At 36.0% G+C, this 22425-nt stretch overlaps 2 protein-coding genes and 1 pseudogene across 5 annotated transcripts; 2 read left to right on the top strand and 1 right to left on the bottom strand.

Annotated features, from left to right (window-relative positions):
• Window positions 1-4: 4 nt before the first annotated feature.
• Window positions 5-2144, top strand: LOC141848094 (putative prolyl 4-hydroxylase 6). The gene is made up of 7 exons (XM_074736216.1): window positions 5-150; window positions 619-676; window positions 766-870; window positions 1256-1313; window positions 1400-1575; window positions 1657-1717; window positions 1813-2144. Exons 1-7 carry the CDS (start codon window positions 5-7, stop codon window positions 2142-2144), a joined length of 936 nt encoding a protein of 311 aa, XP_074592317.1.
• A 947-nt stretch (window positions 2145-3091) lies between these two features.
• Window positions 3092-3956, bottom strand: LOC141847000 (DNA mismatch repair protein MSH6-like; annotated as a pseudogene).
• Window positions 3957-5999: 2043 nt separating this feature from the next.
• Window positions 6000-21807, top strand: LOC141848089 (uncharacterized). 4 transcript variants are annotated; one of them, XM_074736205.1, is made up of 10 exons: window positions 6000-6207; window positions 7800-7857; window positions 8749-8819; window positions 9020-9168; window positions 13331-13386; window positions 14075-15013; window positions 20430-20543; window positions 20933-21226; window positions 21332-21388; window positions 21542-21807. In XM_074736205.1, the coding sequence occupies exons 4-10, from the start codon at window positions 9063-9065 to the stop codon at window positions 21710-21712; spliced, it is 1737 nt and encodes a 578-aa protein (XP_074592306.1). In that variant the 5' UTR covers window positions 6000-6207; window positions 7800-7857; window positions 8749-8819; window positions 9020-9062; the 3' UTR covers window positions 21713-21807. The 4 variants fall into 4 exon arrangements, with proteins under 4 accessions (XP_074592306.1, XP_074592307.1, XP_074592308.1 ...); XM_074736206.1 differs by lacking the exon at window positions 7800-7857; XM_074736207.1 differs by lacking the exon at window positions 8749-8819.
• Window positions 21808-22425: the final 618 nt, after the last annotated feature.

Genomic DNA, 22425 nt, shown 5'->3' with positions numbered 1-22425 from the left:
CGCCATGAGACGCTACGCCTCTTCCATCGCCTTTTTCTTCTCTGCTTTCGTCCTCTTCCTCGTCTCCTTCCAGGGTCTCGTTCCCGTCGCCGTACCTGAGCACAGCTTAGACGATCCCAGCCGCGTCACGCAGATCTCTTGGCGTCCCAGGTGCGCGTTAGCGTTGCTCTCTCTCTCTCTCCCTCTCTTTCTCTCTCTCTCTCCAAAAAGTTCCATTTTTAGCTCCGTACATTACGGTGTCATAGTTCCATTTATCTTCTTGCCTTCCTCCCTACTCATAGACATTTCTGGGTGAGACAACAAGTTTTTCCTCCCAACTCATTGACAATGCAAATTTTGGGACAAAATGCTCAAGAAAAAAGTTAACATTGAACTTCGATTTTCTTGGTTTCAATGCGTCAAAAACCTTACTCTTTCAAAGGAAGGAAGGTCTTATCGAAGCCATATACTTAACTTATGCTGTCGACTTAGACATTAATATACAAGGCTTGAATTGGGAATCAAATTCCACTTTTTTTAGAGGAAACGTTAATATTCGTCCAGGAATAGTAATACTCATACTGCTTATTCTTGAACTCTGGCAGAATGCATTAAGAATGTATTTGAATTTTGCTGCAGGATCTTCCTTTACAAGGGGTTCCTTTCTGGCGAGGAATGTGACCATATCATTAAGCTGGTAACTAAGAAGCTATCCCTTTCTTATCTCTGTATGTTTTCATGGTTCTGAATCTGTAGATTTCCTTGGTTTCGACTAATTTGATGCAGGCGAGGAGCGAGATGAAGAGATCAATGGTGGCCGACAGTAAGTCTGGGGATAGTCGCAAGAGCAACGTGCGTACAAGCTCCGGAACGTTCCTTCAAAAGCACCAGGTACTTTGTCCATTCTTGCTTTACTAAATGATGCCTAAAGCTCTAAGTTATCTCACTACTCAGAAGTGCGTCAAACAAACAACCACAAGTAATCTTCAAGTCCAAACAGATGATGCACACATGATGCAAGAGTTACAGAATAATTCAAACAATAACAACAAATTTTAATATTGTTTAACACTATTTTCATTGATCTACGAATTGAATCTTCTAAATTTGTATGCCATCATCCGGTTCACACTGACATCTTCTAACTAAATTTTTGGTTCCATGGTTGGGTTGTATAATATATATCCTTTTCATTTTTGTTATGTTTGGAACTATGAATGAAGTTTAGTAATTACGGATCATTAAGAAGCTAATGATTCTTTCTCTTTGGTCCAAGGATGAGGTAATTGGAAGAATTGATCAAAGGATTGCCAAATGGACCTTCCTACCAGAAGGTATTTCCTTGCCCTAGTTATGCATTGCATGGTGCAATTCTAGTAGTTTTCTTGTTTCATCATCTTAGTATTGCATCTATAAGCAGAAAATGCAGAGGCCCTACAAGTATTACGCTACGAAGAAGGTCAAAAGTATGAACCACATTATGACTATTTTCTCGATCGAAAGAACCAAGTTCGTGGGGGACATAGGTATGCAACAGTGCTAATGTATCTTTCAGATGTTGAAAAAGGAGGGGAGACTGTCTTTCCAATAGCAGAGGTAGTAAGTAGTAAAAGCACTGCCTGCAAGTATTTTGGTTGGGATCGAATGGGGGATAACCTTTATTTGTGACTATTTCAGGGTGCCTCATCTCAGTTTAAAGATGACAGTTGGTCTGAGTGTGCAAAAAATGGCCTTGCAGGTACAATTGATGAATTCATGCTTCTTGGAATTGCTAATCATAGAGTTTAGTTGATGTAGCTTAGCTTTATCGTCTGTGTCTTTCTTTGCTTGCAGTGAAACCTAAAAAGGGTGATGCAGTGCTCTTCTTTAGTCTTCACATCAATGGCACAACAGATCCAGCCAGTCTCCATGGTAGCTGCCCTGTCATTGAAGGTGAAAAATGGTCAGCACCAAAATGGATTCATGTCAGCTCCTATGACAATCTTCAGGAACCAAGCTCGACCGAGGAGTGCTCCGACTACAATGAGAATTGTTCATATTGGGCATCGACAGGGCAGTGCCAAAAGAATCCCAATTACATGATCGGAAACGGTGTCACACTCGGAAACTGTCGAAAGAGTTGCATGGTGTGTGGCAAGTCCAAGTTGATGCAGCTTAGTTCTTGACTGCTCGATGCTTCGGATCATTGAGGTGTAAATAGGAATTCAGTCTTTTACAACAAGTAGAGAAAGGTCCCAAAGCAACTTTCTACTCAAAGTTCTTCTACATACAAAAGTAAGAATGGGAAGAATCCTCCAAAATAAAGCAATCCTACTACACTAAACATGAGTTTGAAGTTATAATGTAATTGCTAAGAATGAATTATAAACCTAAAATTGTAATAGTTTCAAAATTCTCTTATCAAATGTAATTGCTAGATTAATTACTTAGTTGTGAAGTATCAATCTTAATATGTGTAGTGTTTCATGGTCAAGAAAGTTCTTAAAATGAATTGAGCATTAAGTAATCCTAAAGAAGGCTTAGCAAAGTCCAAATTGGCTAACAACCAAACATGTCACATGAACTACACCAACCAATCTTTATACATTGACTATTAGGTTGGAAAAGATCTCTATTTATTCTGTGTTACTCTGCATATTTTGGTAAGAAATAACACCAAAAATTAGATGGAGCACCATCACCACCGCCACCACCATCCTCCTCCTCCTCCTCCTCCTCCTCCTGGAGGATTCCCACCTCGGCCGCCGCCTCCTCAGTGGTCAGGACCACCACCACCAGGTCCTCCTCCGCCTCCTCCTCCAGCTTTTGCACCGCCGCCACCATCTCCGCCATACGGTCCACATCCACCTCCGGAGCTCTTTCCACCATTATCTCCACCGCCATCATTTCGTCCTTCAGGCCCATTCGGGCCACCGCCTCCCCCACCTCGATGGTGAAGGATTGGATTGAATTACATGACATGTATTATGTGTATGATACTCTGTTATTTAGTATGCATGTACTAGTGTTGTATTAAATTAGCTACGGAGGTTATGAGTATGAAATACATATGAATTTATAACTATCGTCTCATCTCGTTATCAATGTTTTGGAGATGAATGTCTTACAACATCTATGATACTCTTGCCAAGTAAGGAAGAAAGAAGAAAACTATCATCTTACCTCGTTCCACTGCTCGAGAAGTTTGCATGCTGTTGATAGTCCTGTGACTTGTATCCCTGGAGTAGAACTTCTTAATCCCTGGAGTCCGATTCATCACTGTAATCTGCGCGCATGTGGATGATTTGTTCATGATTTCCTTCAATTTCCACCAAAATTCAACTTTTTAGTAGAATCTAAACTTTCAGCATGCATCTTGTTCTCTTCTTTGAAGCTGTAGATTTCCTGGACCGGCTACTCGAGTTCGTCACGATCTCGTCTTCCTCATCCTCCAATTCCGCCTTACTGCGCTCCTCGTCGCCAGTACCATCCTCCTCGCCAATTCCATCTTCCACATTTTCGACGGTGTCCGACAACCGCCTCAGCCGGCGCAGCCTCCTTGGCGGCTCCTCCTCCAGCCACTCGAACTTCTTACTGCCGAGATCAAGCGCCTCTTCCTCGCCGTCCTCGTACAGGACGAGGTGCTTCCCTTTCGAAGCGTCGAAGGAAGAGACCCGCCCTTCGTGCCAGGCTTTGTCGAGGGGCCAGAAGACCTTGATCCGCCTACCGACCACGTCTCCCGGGAGGCCGCTCTCGACGGCAGAAGGAGGAGTGGTAGCGCCGGGAGCGGGAGAAGAGGGGATCACGAGACGGGGCTTCTTCTCCTTTGGTTGGGATGGCGTGGCGTCGGGGATTGGGATGGGGTTAGGGCTTTGCTCGGAGGCCTGACCGGGAGAGAAGAAGGCGGTGATCTGGCTCTGCTTCCGGACTAGGGGAGAGCGGCCGGCGACGAGGCGGCGGGAAGGCGCCATCGGAGGTGAAGATCGAAGGTTTCACGGGGATAACGAGGGTCGAGGGTTTTTGAGGATGAGCGAAAGCGGACGGGTAGCGGGAATAAGAGGCGGGAAAGAAGGCGCGAGCGTGCTATTGGCGGGAATCCATCGGAGTTGGACGCGTCATCTGTGGAGGCTTCTTCTTCGACTGGACGAAACATGACTCTGCAACTACAGGAGCGTGTTCTGGTAATTCCCAATTACCAAGGGCTTATTTTGGAAAATTTCCCTTCCATTATTCTTTAATTCAATCTTTTTAGAAAAATAATGAATAAATATTCCAATTAACTAATAATGAAAACATCTTTCTTATACATGATGAGGAACATTAATCCAAGTAAAGGATAGCTTTGACAAAAAATAAAATATTATATATAATAAAATAAGACGTACAATATTGACTCAGATATCTACTCAAATTTAATAAATATCTAAGTATCTTCTGAAAATATGAACTATTCCAAAGTGAATACCTTCAAACAAATTATAATTTCTCACTTGTGATATATAATATATTATGGATGGCATGGTAAGATGTATAATTACTTTTAGTTTCGATAGATCTAATGGAGGGATATAAATGGACAGTTTGATATCCTAATATAATTACTATAAATCAATTTCAAATGTGGTATTAATTTCTATAAACTGATTTTAAGATGATGTTGTTTTATTATAAAATAGTAGTGAGGTAGAGTGTATAAAGTTATTTTCTTGTTGTAATATTATTTGATAATTTTTATAGGACGAGTGCTCTTTTAATAATCAAAAAAAATTTTTATATCTAGGCAAAAATCAAGATAACATGAAAAATAAGATGAACACTCTATCTTTCATTAAAATTAAATGGGCGTCTCATCTAACCTCAACAACCTGAATTAGTTTTATTTTTAGTTTTTATAATAGTTATATGTTGACTTTTACATGTTTAATAGTGATTAAATTATATTTATTTAAAATATAATAAATATCATAAAGTCCTCATTATTTATTTTATTAATTAAAATATTATTTTAATTAAATTATGAAAATTAAAATAATATAAAATTATCACATAATTAGAAATTAACTTTTGCCTATTATAGAAAAGCTCATGGTAATTTTTACATAATAAATCATGATCAAATAATATTTATTTAAAATACAATAAATGTTATAGACAAAATCATCAATTTGGATTGAGATCATCGTATTAGTCCACCCTTCTTAAATAATTTAAACGAATTAGATTAAAATTTTATCAATTTATTTTAAAATAGGGTTCAAATGGACTGATCCACCTAAACTCGTGACCTACATGAGTCGGCAACGGGTTTAAATTGACCCATAGGTGAGAAAACTTATTTTTCCCTTTAAAATATAAAATAAAAATAAAAAAAACTCAATAAACTAGTGAGCTTACCATGTCTAAATCACAATCCAAATTTAAAAATTTTAACTTATCCATTTAAACTATAATTCAAACTTAAATTTTTTTATATTTAAATCGTGAGTTGTCTAATTTACAACTTGTTTTGGATTAAATTAGTTTAGAAATTTTCTAATCTGTTAAGTTGATGGGTCGATCCACCTGTATATGATCAATTTCTGATAGATTTGCTTACTTCACTATAGATTGATCCTTTTGACAAATTTAGTTATGGAGTACTCATCGATTATTTTACTTATTAAAATATTATTTTAATTAAATATAATTTATATAAATAAAATTAAAATTTATAAATTATTTGCTAAGATAATTTTATAAATGATGGATTTGATTTTTGCCTTTTATATTTCTACTTAGAAAATTTAAATATTAATTTATTACTTGATGTGGAAAAGCAAAGGAAAGTATAATAGTGAAAATGAAAAGAGAAAAATTATTTTATTATTACTTTTATTGAAATGTAGAGGTATTATTTTTCATGTATTAATATTTTGAGAACAAATATTAATCAATGAATAATTTTATCATGTCTATGTGTATTTTAAAAATCAAAATAAAATAAAAAACTAAATTAGAGTTCGATTTGATAGATCACAAAAATTTAGGGATTAGAGCGGCCTCCCATTTTCCGCGACGAGGCGAAGGATCCCACCTCTCGCCATCTCGTCCGCCAGAAGCAACCTTCACTCTTTCCTCTCGCCGGAGGTCGCTGGGGGTTGCCGGCGCTCAAGTCTCAAGCTTCACAGCGACGTTCCACCGACGCGGAAACTCGGACGCCAGCGGCCCGGCGAACACCAGAGCCATCTCCCCTCCTTGAGCTCGATTCAGGTGCATCTTCCCCGACAATATTGAGTTGCTCGTCTCAATTAAGTCAGTGTTTTTGTGCTAGTTCTTCTCGTTTTTTTTTCCCTTTTTGTTTTCCTCGATACATTATTCCCACCAGATAAAACGACGTATATAGTGGTGGAAATCCTATGTGATACTGAATTTTCCTAATTTGCATAATGGTAATCCGTGATTCTAGGGATCCAGTACAGCTATCCAATCTTTAGGTCTTCTTGATTTATCTTAGGATCCCTAGCAACACATCTAGAAACCTATTTTTTGAGGAAAGGGGAAGGCCGAAGGTCAAGACCCCTGGTATTTAAATATACATATATGAGAGCAAACCTCCATTTTGTAAAGGTGGACTTTCAACGTAGGACCTTAGCGCAACTTCCAGTCTTTACCATCTCGATAGATTGTAGTTCAGGAAAATAAACTATTAATTGCATTAACAAAAAAGGAAAAAAAAAGCAATGTTGGATCTTGTTACAACTGAATTATTTAGCTTCCTAACTAGCCCTGGGAACCAATCTCTTTTGACAAATACAAAGCATATTTAATTTGGGATGAATAACTTTTTTGTGGTTAATCAATGATTTGACTTACCAGAAGTATTAAAAAGTGCTTCATATTATGAAACATTAATGATTTATCTATTAATTAAGATGAGCTACAACTTTCTATCAAATACTAGTTAGGCATGCTATGGGAATAAGAAAAGATTAGGCCTCAACTAGAATTATGATGACGGCTTACCAAGTTGCCTAATTTGATCAACCACTGACTGTTATTATGGTCATCAAGGCCCTTTTCGATTTTGAACAATAAGATGCATTGTGGTGGTGTTATTGCCTCAACTTTCAAATAGTCGAACACCACGGATATGCCAAACATGTGGTAGAGGTTTTCACGTGTTCCCAGCTACTGACTTACCATAACACATAATGGAAAACCATTTAGTGGCTTAGACAACACAGCTCACACATAGCACCAATACAAATTAGTTGTGTGTTGTTCATGCACACAGGTGGTGCACACACCAAACAACACTCATGCGCAATGCAGCTAGATAGATTTTTGAGCATGTGCTGGTGCAGTACATAATGGTTTCATTCTGTTGCATAGGTGCATACAACAATTGATACTTTGGTAATTAGTTCCTTTGCAAAGTTGCATATGACCAGTGATTCAAAGCTCTGATACACACTTTGTAGTAAGATTACATACCATACACAAATATATATGACTCAATAAAACCATAAACCTGAAATTCCCAATGTGGGATTAAGCCCACAACTCTAGTAACCATATTAATCTAATCCATGACAAACGTTAAGTTAATGTAAAATTAAGCATGGGGTCTTTATTTTCCCTTCTGTGCAAGGAGTATTCATTCAAACACAAAAGATCTAGTGGTGCATTGCATTCATTGGATAGTAAGTTGTTTATAGTATTAGATGCATGGATTGACTAAATTTGAGAGCTGAGATTGTTAGATCAGTAGACTATTGTGTTCAATTTTAGAGTTTCTTTGTTTTTTCATTCTCTTAAAAGTTTGACACAGTATAAACTCAAACACTCACTTGTTTCTTTAGGTGGAAGGTTGACTTAGGTTGGGACCACCAAGGTTTGCAAGACTGAAGATATTTGATGGTGAGAGGGCATCTTTTATAAATTACTTCATACTGGAGGGAATACAACATGTTAAATGTGGCTGGTTATTTTAAAACATTTTTAATGATTTTTTCCTATCATGCTGCCATTTTGGGGTTTTCTTTTCTGGAGTGCGAGTGACGAGGTCACCATTAAAACTAGAAGATGTGGTCATTTGTGTAGAACAACTATTTAAGAATAAGCACACTAATATCATTTTCCCCGGACATCTTCTAGTAGCACAACTGATCTAATATAGTCCAACTTCATCTGCATCATTATGAAGCTGTGTAAATTCAAACTATTTAGGATGATTTCATGATCAAATTCTTCCATTGAACTTGATATAGGAATATATCACCAGTAATACTTAGATTAGTTAATTACTTTTATTACATTAACCAGAGTTTTCTTACATCTTGAATCCTAATTGACTAAACTCCTCTTACTATAATATTAATATTGGCTGTGAACATATCCATGCCATCTCAATTTATTGTTCTCATATTATCATATATTGGAAACATGCCTAATTGCTCCTAGATGGTTGCAAATTTTATTATATATTTCTCAAGAACTTCACACATCCATCTCAACATTCTCATATTTTCTGCATTAACTTTTTGTATGACTTGTTTCCTAAATCTCAATATTACTATAAAGTATGACATGCCATACCGCAAGATTATACAATCTTCTGGTTAGCCTAAGGGGCATATTAGACTCTAGAAGCTCATTTCCATTTCATTTAATCACCCTTCTCCTGTTATGGTATCTTCATCAATATTTCCTGGTCGAATAGCTCAGCTTTGTTTGTTTGACTATTCACATAAAAATAGTTCAGCTTCTTATGCTTCACAAATATATTTTTACAATTGTGTGTTTTACAAGGGTTCATGTTGGTATACCAAGAACTGACATTCGCTGTGATTTGACCCAAGGCATACATGCAGATAATAAAGGTTAGAGTTGAACAGATTTTTATAATTAATAGTAATGCCATTTTAGAGAAAATGATGAGACTCTTCTCGATTCCACCAATTAATTATTTATAGTGCTCACAATTCACTTTGATGCTTCATGTTCTTAGTCATCTACCTTGTGAAGTTTTACTGACACATGAAATAATAACTTTTTATCTTATTGCTTATTTCTCATTCAGGTCTAAGTGACGGAGGCTAATTTCTGCTACTGATAATGTGGTTATGGAGGTAGAGCAGTTTCTTGAAGATGAAAAGGGTGAGGTCGCTTCAGTTGTCACTATTAACCATGATGGTAGGGAGGTTACTACCAAGAAGCCTGATTTAGAAGGTATCGAGCCATTATAAACACCTTAGCTATAATGTCCGAATCACATTTTAGCTCTTTTTCATGAATGTTCAGCGATGGCTATATAATGTTTTTCATTGGCTTCTTTGACTATTCCATGCATTATGCTTTTGAATACGGTCTATACAATGTTTTTCATTAGCTTCTTTGACTATTCCATGCATTATGCTTTTGAATACAGTCAGGGCATAAGTGCATTTTGTATCAAGGTTTAAAATCTGGAGTTGTACTAGAATTTGGGTTTATGAGAGATGGCATATCTTCATGTGCTAATAATGTTTGAATGCTTATATTATATCTTAGAATTATATAAGTTATGTAATTATAATTATATTATGTTTTAAATTATATAACTTGTATAATTACTATTCTAATTAAACATCTTAACATTAAGCATCATCTGTGCTTGAGTATGCACATTCCTCGATCCTTTAAAATAAAATGGAAAATATACTATTTAGACCAAGATGTTTGTACATTAGTTACCAAGGGCATGCAATATCTCCTGCTTAACATTGCTAGCTGAACTACTAGTATAACTGGGGAACGTCTGTATTACAAGCTTGTAGACATCAAACATGGATTTTACATGACACTACCAAGTTTCCCCATGAATATCTATTCTATTTTTTGTTGCTAGCATGAAAAGCATTCAGTTTTTCTATATACATTGGATAAATTTGGTTCGAGCAGTAGTGTTCAGTGCATAGGTTATCTGCTAAAGAGAAACATATGACACAAATTAACATGGGACAATGGGAACTAACAACTGTCTGTAAACAGTTTATTGCTGCCAGAGCAACTTCTTTATTTGAATTTATGATGCTACTCTTACCAAAACCTAGCAAAAATTCCTAGCCTGCACATGATAAGCCATTAGCCAGTATGAGTTTAACTCATTGAAGTGATCAAGAAAGTTTGGATTGGATAGAACTAACAGTCAGCAAAATTGCTCGAACTCTGAAGGAAAGAGGAAAATGAGTATAATATCCTTGTTCTTCTTCCCAAAATCAATACAATTGTTTCATCCCATTGCTTTTGAGCTGTATTTTGACTGCAAAAACTCAGGTTATCAGCTCATGGAACAGAAAAATTTCCTTTGTTCCTAAAGGCAACTAAAATAATAAAAGATGTTCTCTTCACAGCTGAATGAGCATTGGAGTAGCTTTTCCTCTTTGAGTCCCTAGCTTGTTCCCTTGCCATTCTTCCCCAGATGAACTTGATTCCGAGAAACACAGTCTAGAAAGGGAAATACATAATTCATGAGGCATTCTTCCCACATGTCTAGAAATCTTCTGACCATAACTGCCTGAACTCCAGAACAAAGTTCTAATAATTGAATTCCTTTTCCTGAAATAGAACAGCAATATATTAATTTTTTGATCAAATTCAAATGTAAAAGGAAAAGAGAGTTGAGAAATAATATATTTGAGTTTGAATTTTTAAGATGATAAAAAACTGCATTTGGTTCACAAAAATTCTGTTCTCAATTTCTGGAAAACAGTTTTCCAAACAAAAGGAAAAAAATTGACAGTGCTCTGCTAAAATTGAAAGCAAAAAATGAGAATTGTGAGAACTTTAACGAAACTAGCACTTATAGTTGCCAATGGCTGCTGGCTTGTGGCTTCAAATGACACACAGTATAGATGCTTAATTTAATTGTTCTATAATTCCAGAATTGTATGCTCATCAATCTGTAAAACCCACCCAAACAATTTGATTGTTTTAGATGCTTGTGGTCTCCACTGCAGTGTTTGACGCTGCATATGTTGCATACCTTGGTGGCAAAAGCCTTGCTGGTGCCAACTAAAGCGTCATGATACTGCCGCTGCAGGACAGGCTGCTGCTGAGGGGGAGAGACAACCTCCCTGCTATAGTGGAAGGTTTCCCTACAGTTAATGGCAAATGCGTGGTTGGAGTCCTCTATGGACGTGTTTGCTAGGGTGGGGTACTTTGAGTCGAACATGCTGGCACAGGTGATGAGGATGTGAGGACCATGGTCAAAGGCTTTCTCGATGCCATCGAAGAGGGTGTGGTTGACATTGGGGTCGAAGATGTTGTCTTGAATGGAGACAGTGTGAGGGGGTGAAGTGGGGCGGACATAGTTGAGTGGACAAACGTGAAGTAAGAGGCGAATGAAGGCAGAGGAAGAGGCCGGCAAAGGTGAATGAAGAGGCGGATGAAGGTGGTGGAAGAGGAAGAAAGACAAATAAAGGCATACCATGAGGAAGTTTCACTGTTAAACCTGTGTCTTGCAAATGCCCATGGAAGAGTACGGTAGCTCTTGTAGTTGTGCCCATGCCTTCGCTAGTGCGATCTTCGTCCATCACCTTCACATGCCATGTCATATATTGTGTGGTTCACGAATATTTTAAGTGTTGGTTAGCAGGTGGAATGGTAAATTCCTCCCACGCCGACCGGTTTGACACCTTAAACCTTGTTCTGCACTTTATATTCTTTTTGTCTCTCAGCAAAGTTTTGTTTTGTTCTTAAGTTTGGTCTTCACCTGAAATTGCCTTCATAGTTAACTTATTTATCGTACCTTCTATCTTTGTTAGTTATTAGTCAATTCTTTTTTAACACAACAAGAATTACAATAATTATTGCTTTGGAAAGGGGAAAACAAGAATGGCTATCTAGGGTGGGAGTATTTGGTAAGTTTATGAAATCATGCAATCATGAGTCGGGTTTAGATAATGAAGTTGAGCAATCCATTCTAGTTGAAAGATTTAGATTCTTTGACACTGAGCTAGAATTATCAGGGTGTTCTGGTTCAAGGTTTTAGATGGCTGATGTTGCTCTAAAGTTATTAAGTTGTTTTTCAGCGAATTAAGTTTTGAACTAACATTTGGTTGTTGTGTCTCATGTTGACCATGTTCTACTCACAAAATACTGTTAAGGAGCAGCATTTAATGTCAATTACTAGCAATGCAATGTTCACTGTGAAGAGGAAACAACTAATTCAGTACTTAAGATATCTCAAATTTGCATACTCATTCAAATTTGCATACTCATCCAGGTAAAAGTAATTGGTTTTAATCCTATCACTCTAAGTTGCTCCTTTGCGATTTGGGTGTTAATAATTCGATCATTGGGTGTTAATAATTCAATCATTGAATGCCCCTTTGTTAGGTGTATGGATAGGTTCCACGCGCGATAGAAAGATGAATTGCCCCCCGGGCTACGATGCAATGGCAAAGCGTTTCCGCAATTAACCTAACATCCACGGATCAATTCCTAGCTGTGACACACTACGGATTAATTTCCTTTAGTGGGAAGACAACCCTAGAACACTGGCTGCAGAGCCATGCGTCGTTCGTACTTCTGGATTTACCCTAGTGGCCGGTGGGAAACTTTCGTGAGGCTGAGCCGGTCACCTCCAAGATTAGTCGGTTCGAAGAGCTTGGATACTTGGATTATAAAAAAAAAATGGATAGGTTCCACGTTTTGATCATTCTAGATCTAACATTGGTGGCATTTCTTTCAATCTTGCAAACTTTTAATACTTGCTACCGATAGGTCTTCAACATATAACCTTCTGGAAGATTATTCTTACGTCTTTTCCGACAATTTATACCAAATTTGATTTGCCACAGAAATTTGTATCACCAAATGTTATTGGAACCTCTAGACACTTTTTTTTTTCCAAAATACATTAAACATTTCTAAGGCTTTTCCCTATTTATGTTAATTATAAAGGCACCTAAAATAAAAGATGCTCCTACTCTCTGAAGGCCACACTTGAAAGATGATGAAAATAAACATCTTTTTTAAAATTATATAACATAGCATGTTGTTGGGCTAGTACATGTAAATATATTGAACTTGATTAAGGTGATATATTTACAAGGATTGGGAATGTGATTTCTACTTCATGAAATGCACCCTTAATTTGAGTTACAGACTCAGGGGTACCACAAGTTTATTGATCCGATTCTCATATGGGCTCTTAGGCTTGTTGATCTGCAGATGCTGAAGTTTTACATATTGTTTGGTTTGAATGAATTTTGGCTTACAGCTTTTAGCGTTTGATATTGTTTGTGGAATACATTCACTGTCTGCTTGCATAATGCCTCAAGTTATCATTCCTCAGTACGTGAAGTTTTTAATATTGAAGTGTATGTCTAATGGCAATGTGTTTTAGATCTACTTCAATCTGAGAAGGCTGATGATTCAAGAAAGTCACATGCTGGGATTGAGGTGTGTATTTGTTGTTGCTATGCAAAATGAAATGACAACATAGACCACTTTTGCATTTTATTTTGTCGTAGAGTAAGGATATTGAAAGTATCACTTGGTTTGATCTTTTGTGCCTCATCGAGTTGTTGGGCGATGAGATTTTCATGCAGATATGATGGGTTCAGAAAGTTTCCACTCTTAATCTTACAAGTTACAATACATGGGTATATCTATTCTTAAACATTATTAGATGCTCATCTATTTTTACTGCAGATATCTTAACATGGAAATAGATTTTGATTTTTGACTGTACATGTAATCAATTGCTTCTTGAACTTGTAAGAATGCATATGGAACATTAGTGAATTCAATGAATAATTAAGTGAAAGTTGAATCCAGTAAAATCAGATTGACTGCCTTCTATCTTCCCATGTTTCTCAGAAGTTGGTTTGAAAATAATGTAAGTTATGTTAATAGTTTCGTTGTTATCCAGGAACTATTGGGATTTGAATTGGCATATAGGCAGTAGTTTCAGTTTGGGTTTTAGGAACTTTATGATTGTGAACTATTCACAATTTTTACTAATGATTGTAGTTAATGTTTGTTATTGATAAGTTGGTCATGTTACTGAGCTACATTTTTATGTTTTTCAGTTGTGTAATTTTACTCTGTACTATCATATAATGGATATCTTACAAACATTCAACAGGAAGAGATGTCGGGCAAATCTCTTAATTCTTCTCCCAAGGGGATGGTCATAGAGGATCAGATATTTGAGAGATCTAACATTTCATCCTGTATTGACAATCTTCAGCCTGAGAATGCATCTAATGAAGGAATTCCAAGTTCTCTGGAACTCAGTACCATCCATATTGTTGAAGTGGGAATTGCTCAATGTTCTAAGGCAACAAATAAGGATGAAGCTAGTAGTAAATCATCTGTTCCCAAGTCTTGCACTATCTCATTGCCTGATTTTTCTATTTTAAGTGGAGAGATCCGCCTGGATAATTTCTCAATAAGAGAATTACAGGAAGCTTTTAGAGCTACCTTTGGGCGCCAGACTTCTGTGAAAGATAAGTTATGGCTGAAACGGCGGATAGCAATGGGGTTAACTAATTCCTCTCATGTTCCAGATACTGATTTTGTTATCAAAGACAACAAAATAATTCTCAACGAGGAAGAAAATAGAAAGCTACAGCCAGCTCAGACTGGATGTGGATCCTCTTTAGACATCCATGTAATAAATGTCAGTCCACAAAAATTAGAAACTAGTTTGATAGGTGCAATTTCAGATGAACAAGTGTCTGCTAAGAGACTGAAAACACCTTCCTCAAAATATAATTCAAAAGATGATTATTATCAAATAGAGACTCATGCTGTCAAACGGATGAGGAAGCCCACAAAGCGGTATATTGAAGAACTCTCAGAGCATGAGGATATGGAATGTGCTGTTAAATCATACTCTTGCTCAAAAAATCTAGAACATGTTTATTCCCCTTCAAAATCATCGTGGGCTATTGGTGATGTTGATTTCCCAAACAGAATATTTTCTGCTAGATATATACCTCCTGCAGGATTCAAGTTTCAGGTTCCATTTGTACTTAGAGCCAGAAGATGTAGACCAAGAAAGGATTTCTCAGTTTTTACGGTTTGTAAATTATTTTTTAAAATTATGTTCTTCAATTTTATGATGTCCCAATGTTACTTCTTAATGCTCATAAAAAATTTGATTTCGAAATATAAGCAGTTAATTCAGATTACTACATAGATGCAGATCACCAACATCATCAACCCATATTAGTCGAACTATTTGGGATTAGCATGAGTGGATGCATTTTTTTCTGAAAGATTTTCCATTATTTGTTTGTGCACTTTTTCTTTGTTTTGGTGAACAAAATTTAAATCAACAAATTTAAAACAGTGTTCATTCCTAGATAACTTAGATTGCATAGTAGAAATGTCTTCCAATGTTTCTCAAATACAGTATCAGAAGCCTTCTGAACATGCAGGTTGTCTTTGGATTTCACAGATACTTTGACTTATGCAATATATGAATTTGTTATGATCCTTGCACATTGGAAAGGATTACCTAATTGAAGATGCTCACAATTTGTATGAAGAGTTTACCTTAGTAGGGCTTAATGATGCAAACTAGGAATTAGTTTTAATTAGAATTTTAAAATTTTAATTGATTTTGGCAATTATCCTAATTTAAGTATCTAAGTTTGGCAATTTTTAATTTGGTAGGAATAATTTTAATTTACTTAGAGATTAATGTATATCTTTTAGCTCTAAAAAAGTTGTTCTTATTTGTTAATATCATTAGGATTATTGTGGTTCCAATCAGTGGATTTCTTTCCTACTTTAGTTAATATTGACTTTACAAAAGTAGTTGTAGTAATATTTTGATTAGTGAGATATCTTCGTCACTTTTGTCTAAATTTTCTGTGTGGTTTGACAACTTGATTATGGTGCTGCATCAATACCATTAGGAATTTAGGACCACCAAAGTAACTAGGAATAAGTTAGCTTCTCCATGCCCCCACGAGTGTGGTGCAGTGGTAAAGCACTCAGTGGAACAATCATAGCACAAGGGTTCGAATTCTAAATGGGACGAATATTTTGGAGGTCGGCTTTTGAGTACTCCATGCCCTCAGGTGCAAAACATTTAATGTTAGTATAGCTCGTCTCCTAACTATGAATATATGTGTAATCATTGACGCTTTATTTAGCTCTGAACCTTTTTTCTTATTAAGATGCATGAGACTCATTCTGTACATTTAGATGTTTATGATAAATGTAACTAATGGTAAAAGCTTGCATTTCCAGTTTGAAAACTACCATAGAAGATAAAATATTTCTTAGTGGAATTTTGTTTGCAATAATTGAGTTTAAATTTTTTTATCTTTTGCACTGTGAGGCTGTGAACGTTATTATTGTTTGATCGGTAGGCATATCACACAGAAAGGTTTTGCCTGTTATAATCTTAACAAACATATGTAGGTGATGTGTGCAATATAATGGTGGATTCATGAGAAATCATTATTCAAAAATATTTAACATTAATTGTGTCCATATGAATATAATTCAAATATTTTTTGAGAACTTGATCCAAATAAAAAATCTATAAAAATTAGTTTACTTCTCCACATAATGAATAGAAAAATGCATAGAAATAAATTTACACCTACATAAGGTATCTAAAGTTTTGAATGCTTGGAGATAAATAACACTGCTTATCCATCAATTTCAAAATCCCAGATCATGTTCCATTGCTTGCGGGTGTCTTGCAAACCCTTATTTTATTAACCTATTCATAGTTAGGTCCTAGAAGCTGCTACCATTGCTACTTGTTACATGTTGAGTAGGCTCAAAATTTGTGATATACACACATTGACTGTGTGAATTTTCAAGCAGGAGAAGGCCCTTAATCATGTGAAACGCCATGCTTGTTTTTGGTTATGCATAGAACCTCAAATACTAGAATTTTCATCTGACCACTACATACCTGTGTAGGACATCAACACAAAGGCACCAATACTTGCTTTTTGTTAACTTCTTACCATAGACCCTTACAACAACAACAACCAAGCCTTATCCCACTAAGTGGGGTCGGCTATATGGATCCTTTTACGCCATTGAGCTCTATCTCCTATTATATCATCATTTATATTTAAATAAATTTTATCTTGTTTTATTGTTGCTAACCAAGTCTTTTTTGGTCTACCTCGCCCTCGTTTGATATGCGTATTTGTTATAGTTTCACACCGCCTAACTGGAGCATTTATCGGTCGTCTAAGTACATGTCCGTACCACCTTAAATGTGTCTCACGGAGTTTTCCCTCAATAGATGCAACTTCAACTTTCTCTCTAATGCTCTCATTTCTTATTCTGTCCATCTTCGTATGTCCACACATCCATCTTAACATCCTCATCTCCGCAACTCTCATCTTTTGCTCATGTGCTCGAGTCATAGCCCAACATTCAGCGCCATATAACATGGCAGGTCTAATTGCCGTTTTATAGAACTTTCCTTTAAGTTTTAGAGGCACTTTACGATCACATAAAACACCTGATGCTCTCCTCCACTTCAACCATCCTGTTTGTATTCTATGTAAGACATCTCTCTCAATCCCTCCATCGGCTTGCAAAAATGATCCTAAATATTTAAAACTCTCAGTTTCAGACAACTCATCATCTCCTATTTTAATACTTGTCTCACTACGTTCAATATTGCTAAACTTAAATTCCATATATTCTGTCTTTACTCTACTAAGCCTAAAACCTTTCTCTTCTAGTGTTTCTCGCCAAGATTCTAATTTAGCATTTACTCCCTCACGTGTGTCATCTACCAATACAATATCATCTGCAAACAACATGCACCATGGTACGGTATCTTGAATGTGTCCAGTAAATTCATCCATGATTAGTGTAAAAAGATAAAGACTTAGAGCTGACCCTTGATGTAACCCTATCTTTATTGGAAATGCTTCAGTTAATCCGCCTGAAGTCTTCACTCTAGTCGTTACTTCCTCATACATATCCTTAATTAGGTCAATATATACTACGCTAACACCCCTCTTTTCTAGAATTCTCCATATAATTTCCCTTGGGACTCTATCATAAGCTTTTTCTAAATCAACAAATATCATATGTAGATCTTGCTTTTGCCCCCGATACTTTTCAATTAGTTGCCTGAGAAGATGTATAGCTTCTATTGTCGACCTACCAGGCATAAACCCAAATTGATTTTCGGTGACCATAGTCTCTTTCCTTAATCGTTTTTCTATTACTCTTTCCCAAAGTTTCATGGTATGACTCATTAATTTAATGCCCCTATAATTTGCACAATTTTGTACGTCCCCCTTATTCTTATATAAGGGAATTAGAGTACTTACTCTCCATTGATCTGGCATTTTCTTTGTTTTTAATATCATGTTAAATAATTTTGTAAGCCATTCAATACCTTGTTTCCCTAAGCACTTCCATACCTCTATCGGGATATCATCTGGTCCAACGGCTTTTCCATTTTTCATTCCGTTTAAAGCTTGTTCTACTTCTGAAATTTGAATTCTACGGTAAAAATTTAAATTTCTATACTCATTTGACCTGCTTAAATTACCTAAGTTAAGTTGATCACCTACACCTTCATTAAAAAGTTGATGAAAATACCTCTTCCACCGCTCTTTTATTTCTCCATCATTTACTAATACCCTATTGCATTCATCTTTAATACATCTTATTTGGCTAATATCTTTTGTCTTCCTCTCTCTCACTTTAGCTATTTTATAAATGTCTTTTTCTCCTTCTTTTGTATCCAATTTTCGATATAACTGCTCAAAAGTTGTATTTTTAGCTTCATTCACTGCTTTTTTAGCCTCTTTCTTAGCTAATGTATATTTTTTTAAATTTTCTTCATTCTTACAAATATATAATTTCTTATAGGCTATTCGTTTTTCCTTCACTTTTTCCTGTACTTTCTCATTCCACCACCAAGATTCTTTACTTGGTGGTACATGCCCCTTTGACTCGCCGAGTATACTCTTGGCTATTATTTTCAACTTTGATACCATTTTATCCCATGTCGTAGTAGGGTCACCGTATACTTCACCTAATACTTGTCCTTCTACCTTCTCCTTAAATATGTTTTGTTTCTCATCCTTCAACTTCCACCACTTAATTCTAGGAGTAGTGGATATTTTCTTTTTATGGATATTATGCTTAAGACGTATATCCAATACTACTAACCTATGTTGGGTAGTTAAACTTTCTCCAGGAATGACCTTACAATCTTTACAAATCTTTCTATCCCTCTTCCTAACCATAAGAAAGTCAATTTGCGATTTATTATTCCCGCTTTTAAATGTGATCAAGTGTTCTTCTCTTTTCTTAAAAAACGTATTAGCTAGTATAAGATCATATGCTATCGCAAAATCCAGTATAGTTTTACCTTCTTCATCTCTTGTTCCAAACCCATAATCCCCATGCACCCTCTCATATTCCTCATTTTTCACTCCAACATGTACATTTAGATCACCTCCTATTAAAATCATTTCATTTGATGGAATATTTTGTAATACTTCATCTAGGTCATCCCAAAACCTTGATTTGGTATTTTCATCTAATCCTGCTTAGGTGCATATACACTAAATACATTTATAGTGTCTTTCTCCAAACTATTTTGAAGCTATCTATAAAAATTTCTATTTACTCCTACAACTTCATCCTTTAACGAACTATGCATACAATAAACCAACACCATTTAAGGTATCTAAAGTTTTGAATGCCATAAATAACACTGCTTATCCATCAATTTCAAAATCCCAGATCATACCCATTGCTTGCGGGTGTCTTGCAAACCCATATTTTATTAACCTATTCATAGTTAGGTCCTAGAAGTTTTACCATTGCTACTTGTTACATGTTCCAGTAGTCTCAAAATTTGTGATATACACACATTGACTGTTTGAATTTTCAAGCAGGAGAAAGCCCTTAATCATGTGAAACGCCATGCTTGTTTCTGGTTATGCATAGAACCTCAAATACTAGAATTTTCATCTGACCCCTACATACCTGTGTAGGACATCAACACAAAGGCACCAACACTTGTTTTTTTAAAAACTTTTTAGCATAGACCCTTGTTTTAAGAAAAACAAATCTATTGTTTGTTAGTGATATATTGTTTGAGAGTCCTGAACAACTGAAAACATGATTTATTAGATAACATGAATTTCTCTTTTTCGATATTTGTGTAAATGTCAAACCTTCAGTTAACCATAAATGGATTTGGCTCATTTTGTGTCTTAATTGTTGGCTTGGAGGTTTAACTACTGAAAACTAAGATGACTGCTATTGCTTAATCCTACATGTGCTTAGCCTATTTATTTCATTATACTGCACTATCTCATTTCAGCATGGCACCATGCTGACATTTGAGTAAAGTACAATATTTAATATTTCAGTGAGAATATGCTGTTTTAACATAGTTGCATTACCATCACTGGGTTTACCTGCTTGATTTTGTTTTATCTAAAATAACCCTTTCAATGTATCTCTATTTGCAGAAGTACCAGTCCAGTGGTCTTTGTCACATGGTAGAAACATCTACTATGACTCCTGTTCAAGAAGAAAGTGGGAGTGGAAGCAGATCAAGGGAAATTAGTTCTGTTGCAGTCCAGGTATATTATTGATTTTTTTACTCTTATTTCTGTCAAGACACGTAAACCCTTACACATTTTAACACCATAAAAGACAGCTGTAGGTTTAGAAGGATATTATCCTTGCTCTTTAGATAATTTTTTGTATATTTGGTCCTGTGTTAAATTTTTAGTTCTAAATTTTTGTTCACGATCAACAATGTCATGAATGAATCCCAATTTGTGCTGCACATGATAACATTTGACCTCCATCCGTCCTTCCCAAACCCATCTACACTATGAAAACGTAGTAGAATTTTCTCATTTCATTCTACATTTGTCCTTTGCGTCTTCTATTGGTCTCCACATGTACACCTCAACATCATGTCTTTGTATTTAATGAATAAGGTTTATTCATTGTGCAATGCCAGAGTTCCATTGCCGAGGAAGGCATGAAAGTGGATAATGGCACATTCAACTGTGAAGAAAAGACAGATGTAGAACATGGAAGGTTAGATGGCCATGGCAACTCTTTTCCTGATAATACTAATACGCAGCCAGCAGAACTGAAGTCTAGTGAAAGGAGGAAGCATCACAGGGCTTGGACTCTGTGCGAGGTCCAGAAGCTAGTTGATGGAGTGGCTAAATATGGTGCTGGAAGATGGTCTGAGATTAGAAGACTTGCTTTTGCCTCGTATTCTTATCGGACCCCTGTTGACCTTAAAGTAAGTTATTTCAGATGTTCCTCGACCCAAGAAATCTTTCAAAACAAAATATTTTCTGCAATTTTGTTAGTAAACCTATTTGCTGCTGTTGTTATCTTTTTCAAGGACAAATGGAGGAACCTACTAAGAGCTAGCTTAGCACAATGCTCAATTGAAAAAGGGGTGAGTATCCAAATTGCTTTATCATGGTAGTATCTGCTAGCAGATTGCCTCATGTAATGTAGTCGTTCCATGGAGGAACCAAAGGTGACTGAATTTACAACATAATATAAGGGAAAGTAAACTCCTGATCATATCTCCTTTCATTTCTTGCAGGAAAGGAACTCCCGGAAATATACTTCAGTACCAATACCGACACCCATTCTATCTCAGGTGAGGGAATTGGCAGAACTCCATGCTCTGGCTGGCCTCAAACTCGGGACCAAGAAGTCTACAGACAATGAAGGCAGAGCAGGCGTTCATGAAGAAGGATCTGGTTTTTTGTGACGCACTTTGTAAATAAATAATTAAAACTAACATAATGTCGTGCCATTTAGTCACTCCTGTATAATATGTAGATTATGTAGAGTTAACATGGTTTATGCTTTAGCCAGGATCATCTAGCTTCTGCTTGAGTTTAAACAATCATCAACTGGAAGGCAACTAACCTTCACCCAGAATTGATTCAATGAACACTTGTACAGCTTACGCCACTCAGAGGTGTAATGGATCTATTTATAGAGCATTTTTTTTAATAACTTTTTTCATCCAGATGAGACACCACTACTCAAAGAGTAATTAAATACTTTATTTATGAGACACCACTACTCAATTATGTGAGACTCAATGATGGCTTAGCTTACAATTATTTACACTTTACCATGCTTAGGATATAATTTCCTTCTGTACCAGTATCAATTGTAAGAGAATTGGCTTGTTAAAATAATTAGTTTAAAATGTTTTAACCCAAGTTAATAATAATTTAGTTTTCAGTTTATAATTTTTTTTACCAATTAATTCCCTCCAGATAAATATCATTGTGTCACTGGAAACATAAACAACTGGTACTGATTTAACCTATTGAGATTGCACTTAAAAGACAGCCAAACCAATACCAGACAAGAGAATGTTCCATTCCATAACATTTGACCAACCAAACAGAATGAAAAAAAAACACTACCACCATTTGAATTGGTGCATTGACAAAGAAGCTGGCTCAT

This window comes from Curcuma longa, chromosome 16 (genome assembly GCF_044706935.1).
Source record: "Curcuma longa cultivar G26 ecotype Majalengka, Jawa Barat chromosome 16, ITB_CL_G26_1.1, whole genome shotgun sequence".
Taxonomy (NCBI): domain Eukaryota; kingdom Viridiplantae; phylum Streptophyta; class Magnoliopsida; order Zingiberales; family Zingiberaceae; genus Curcuma; species Curcuma longa.
Note: the sequence above shows the minus strand (reverse complement) of the source record. Positions and strands in the feature narration are given on the sequence as shown.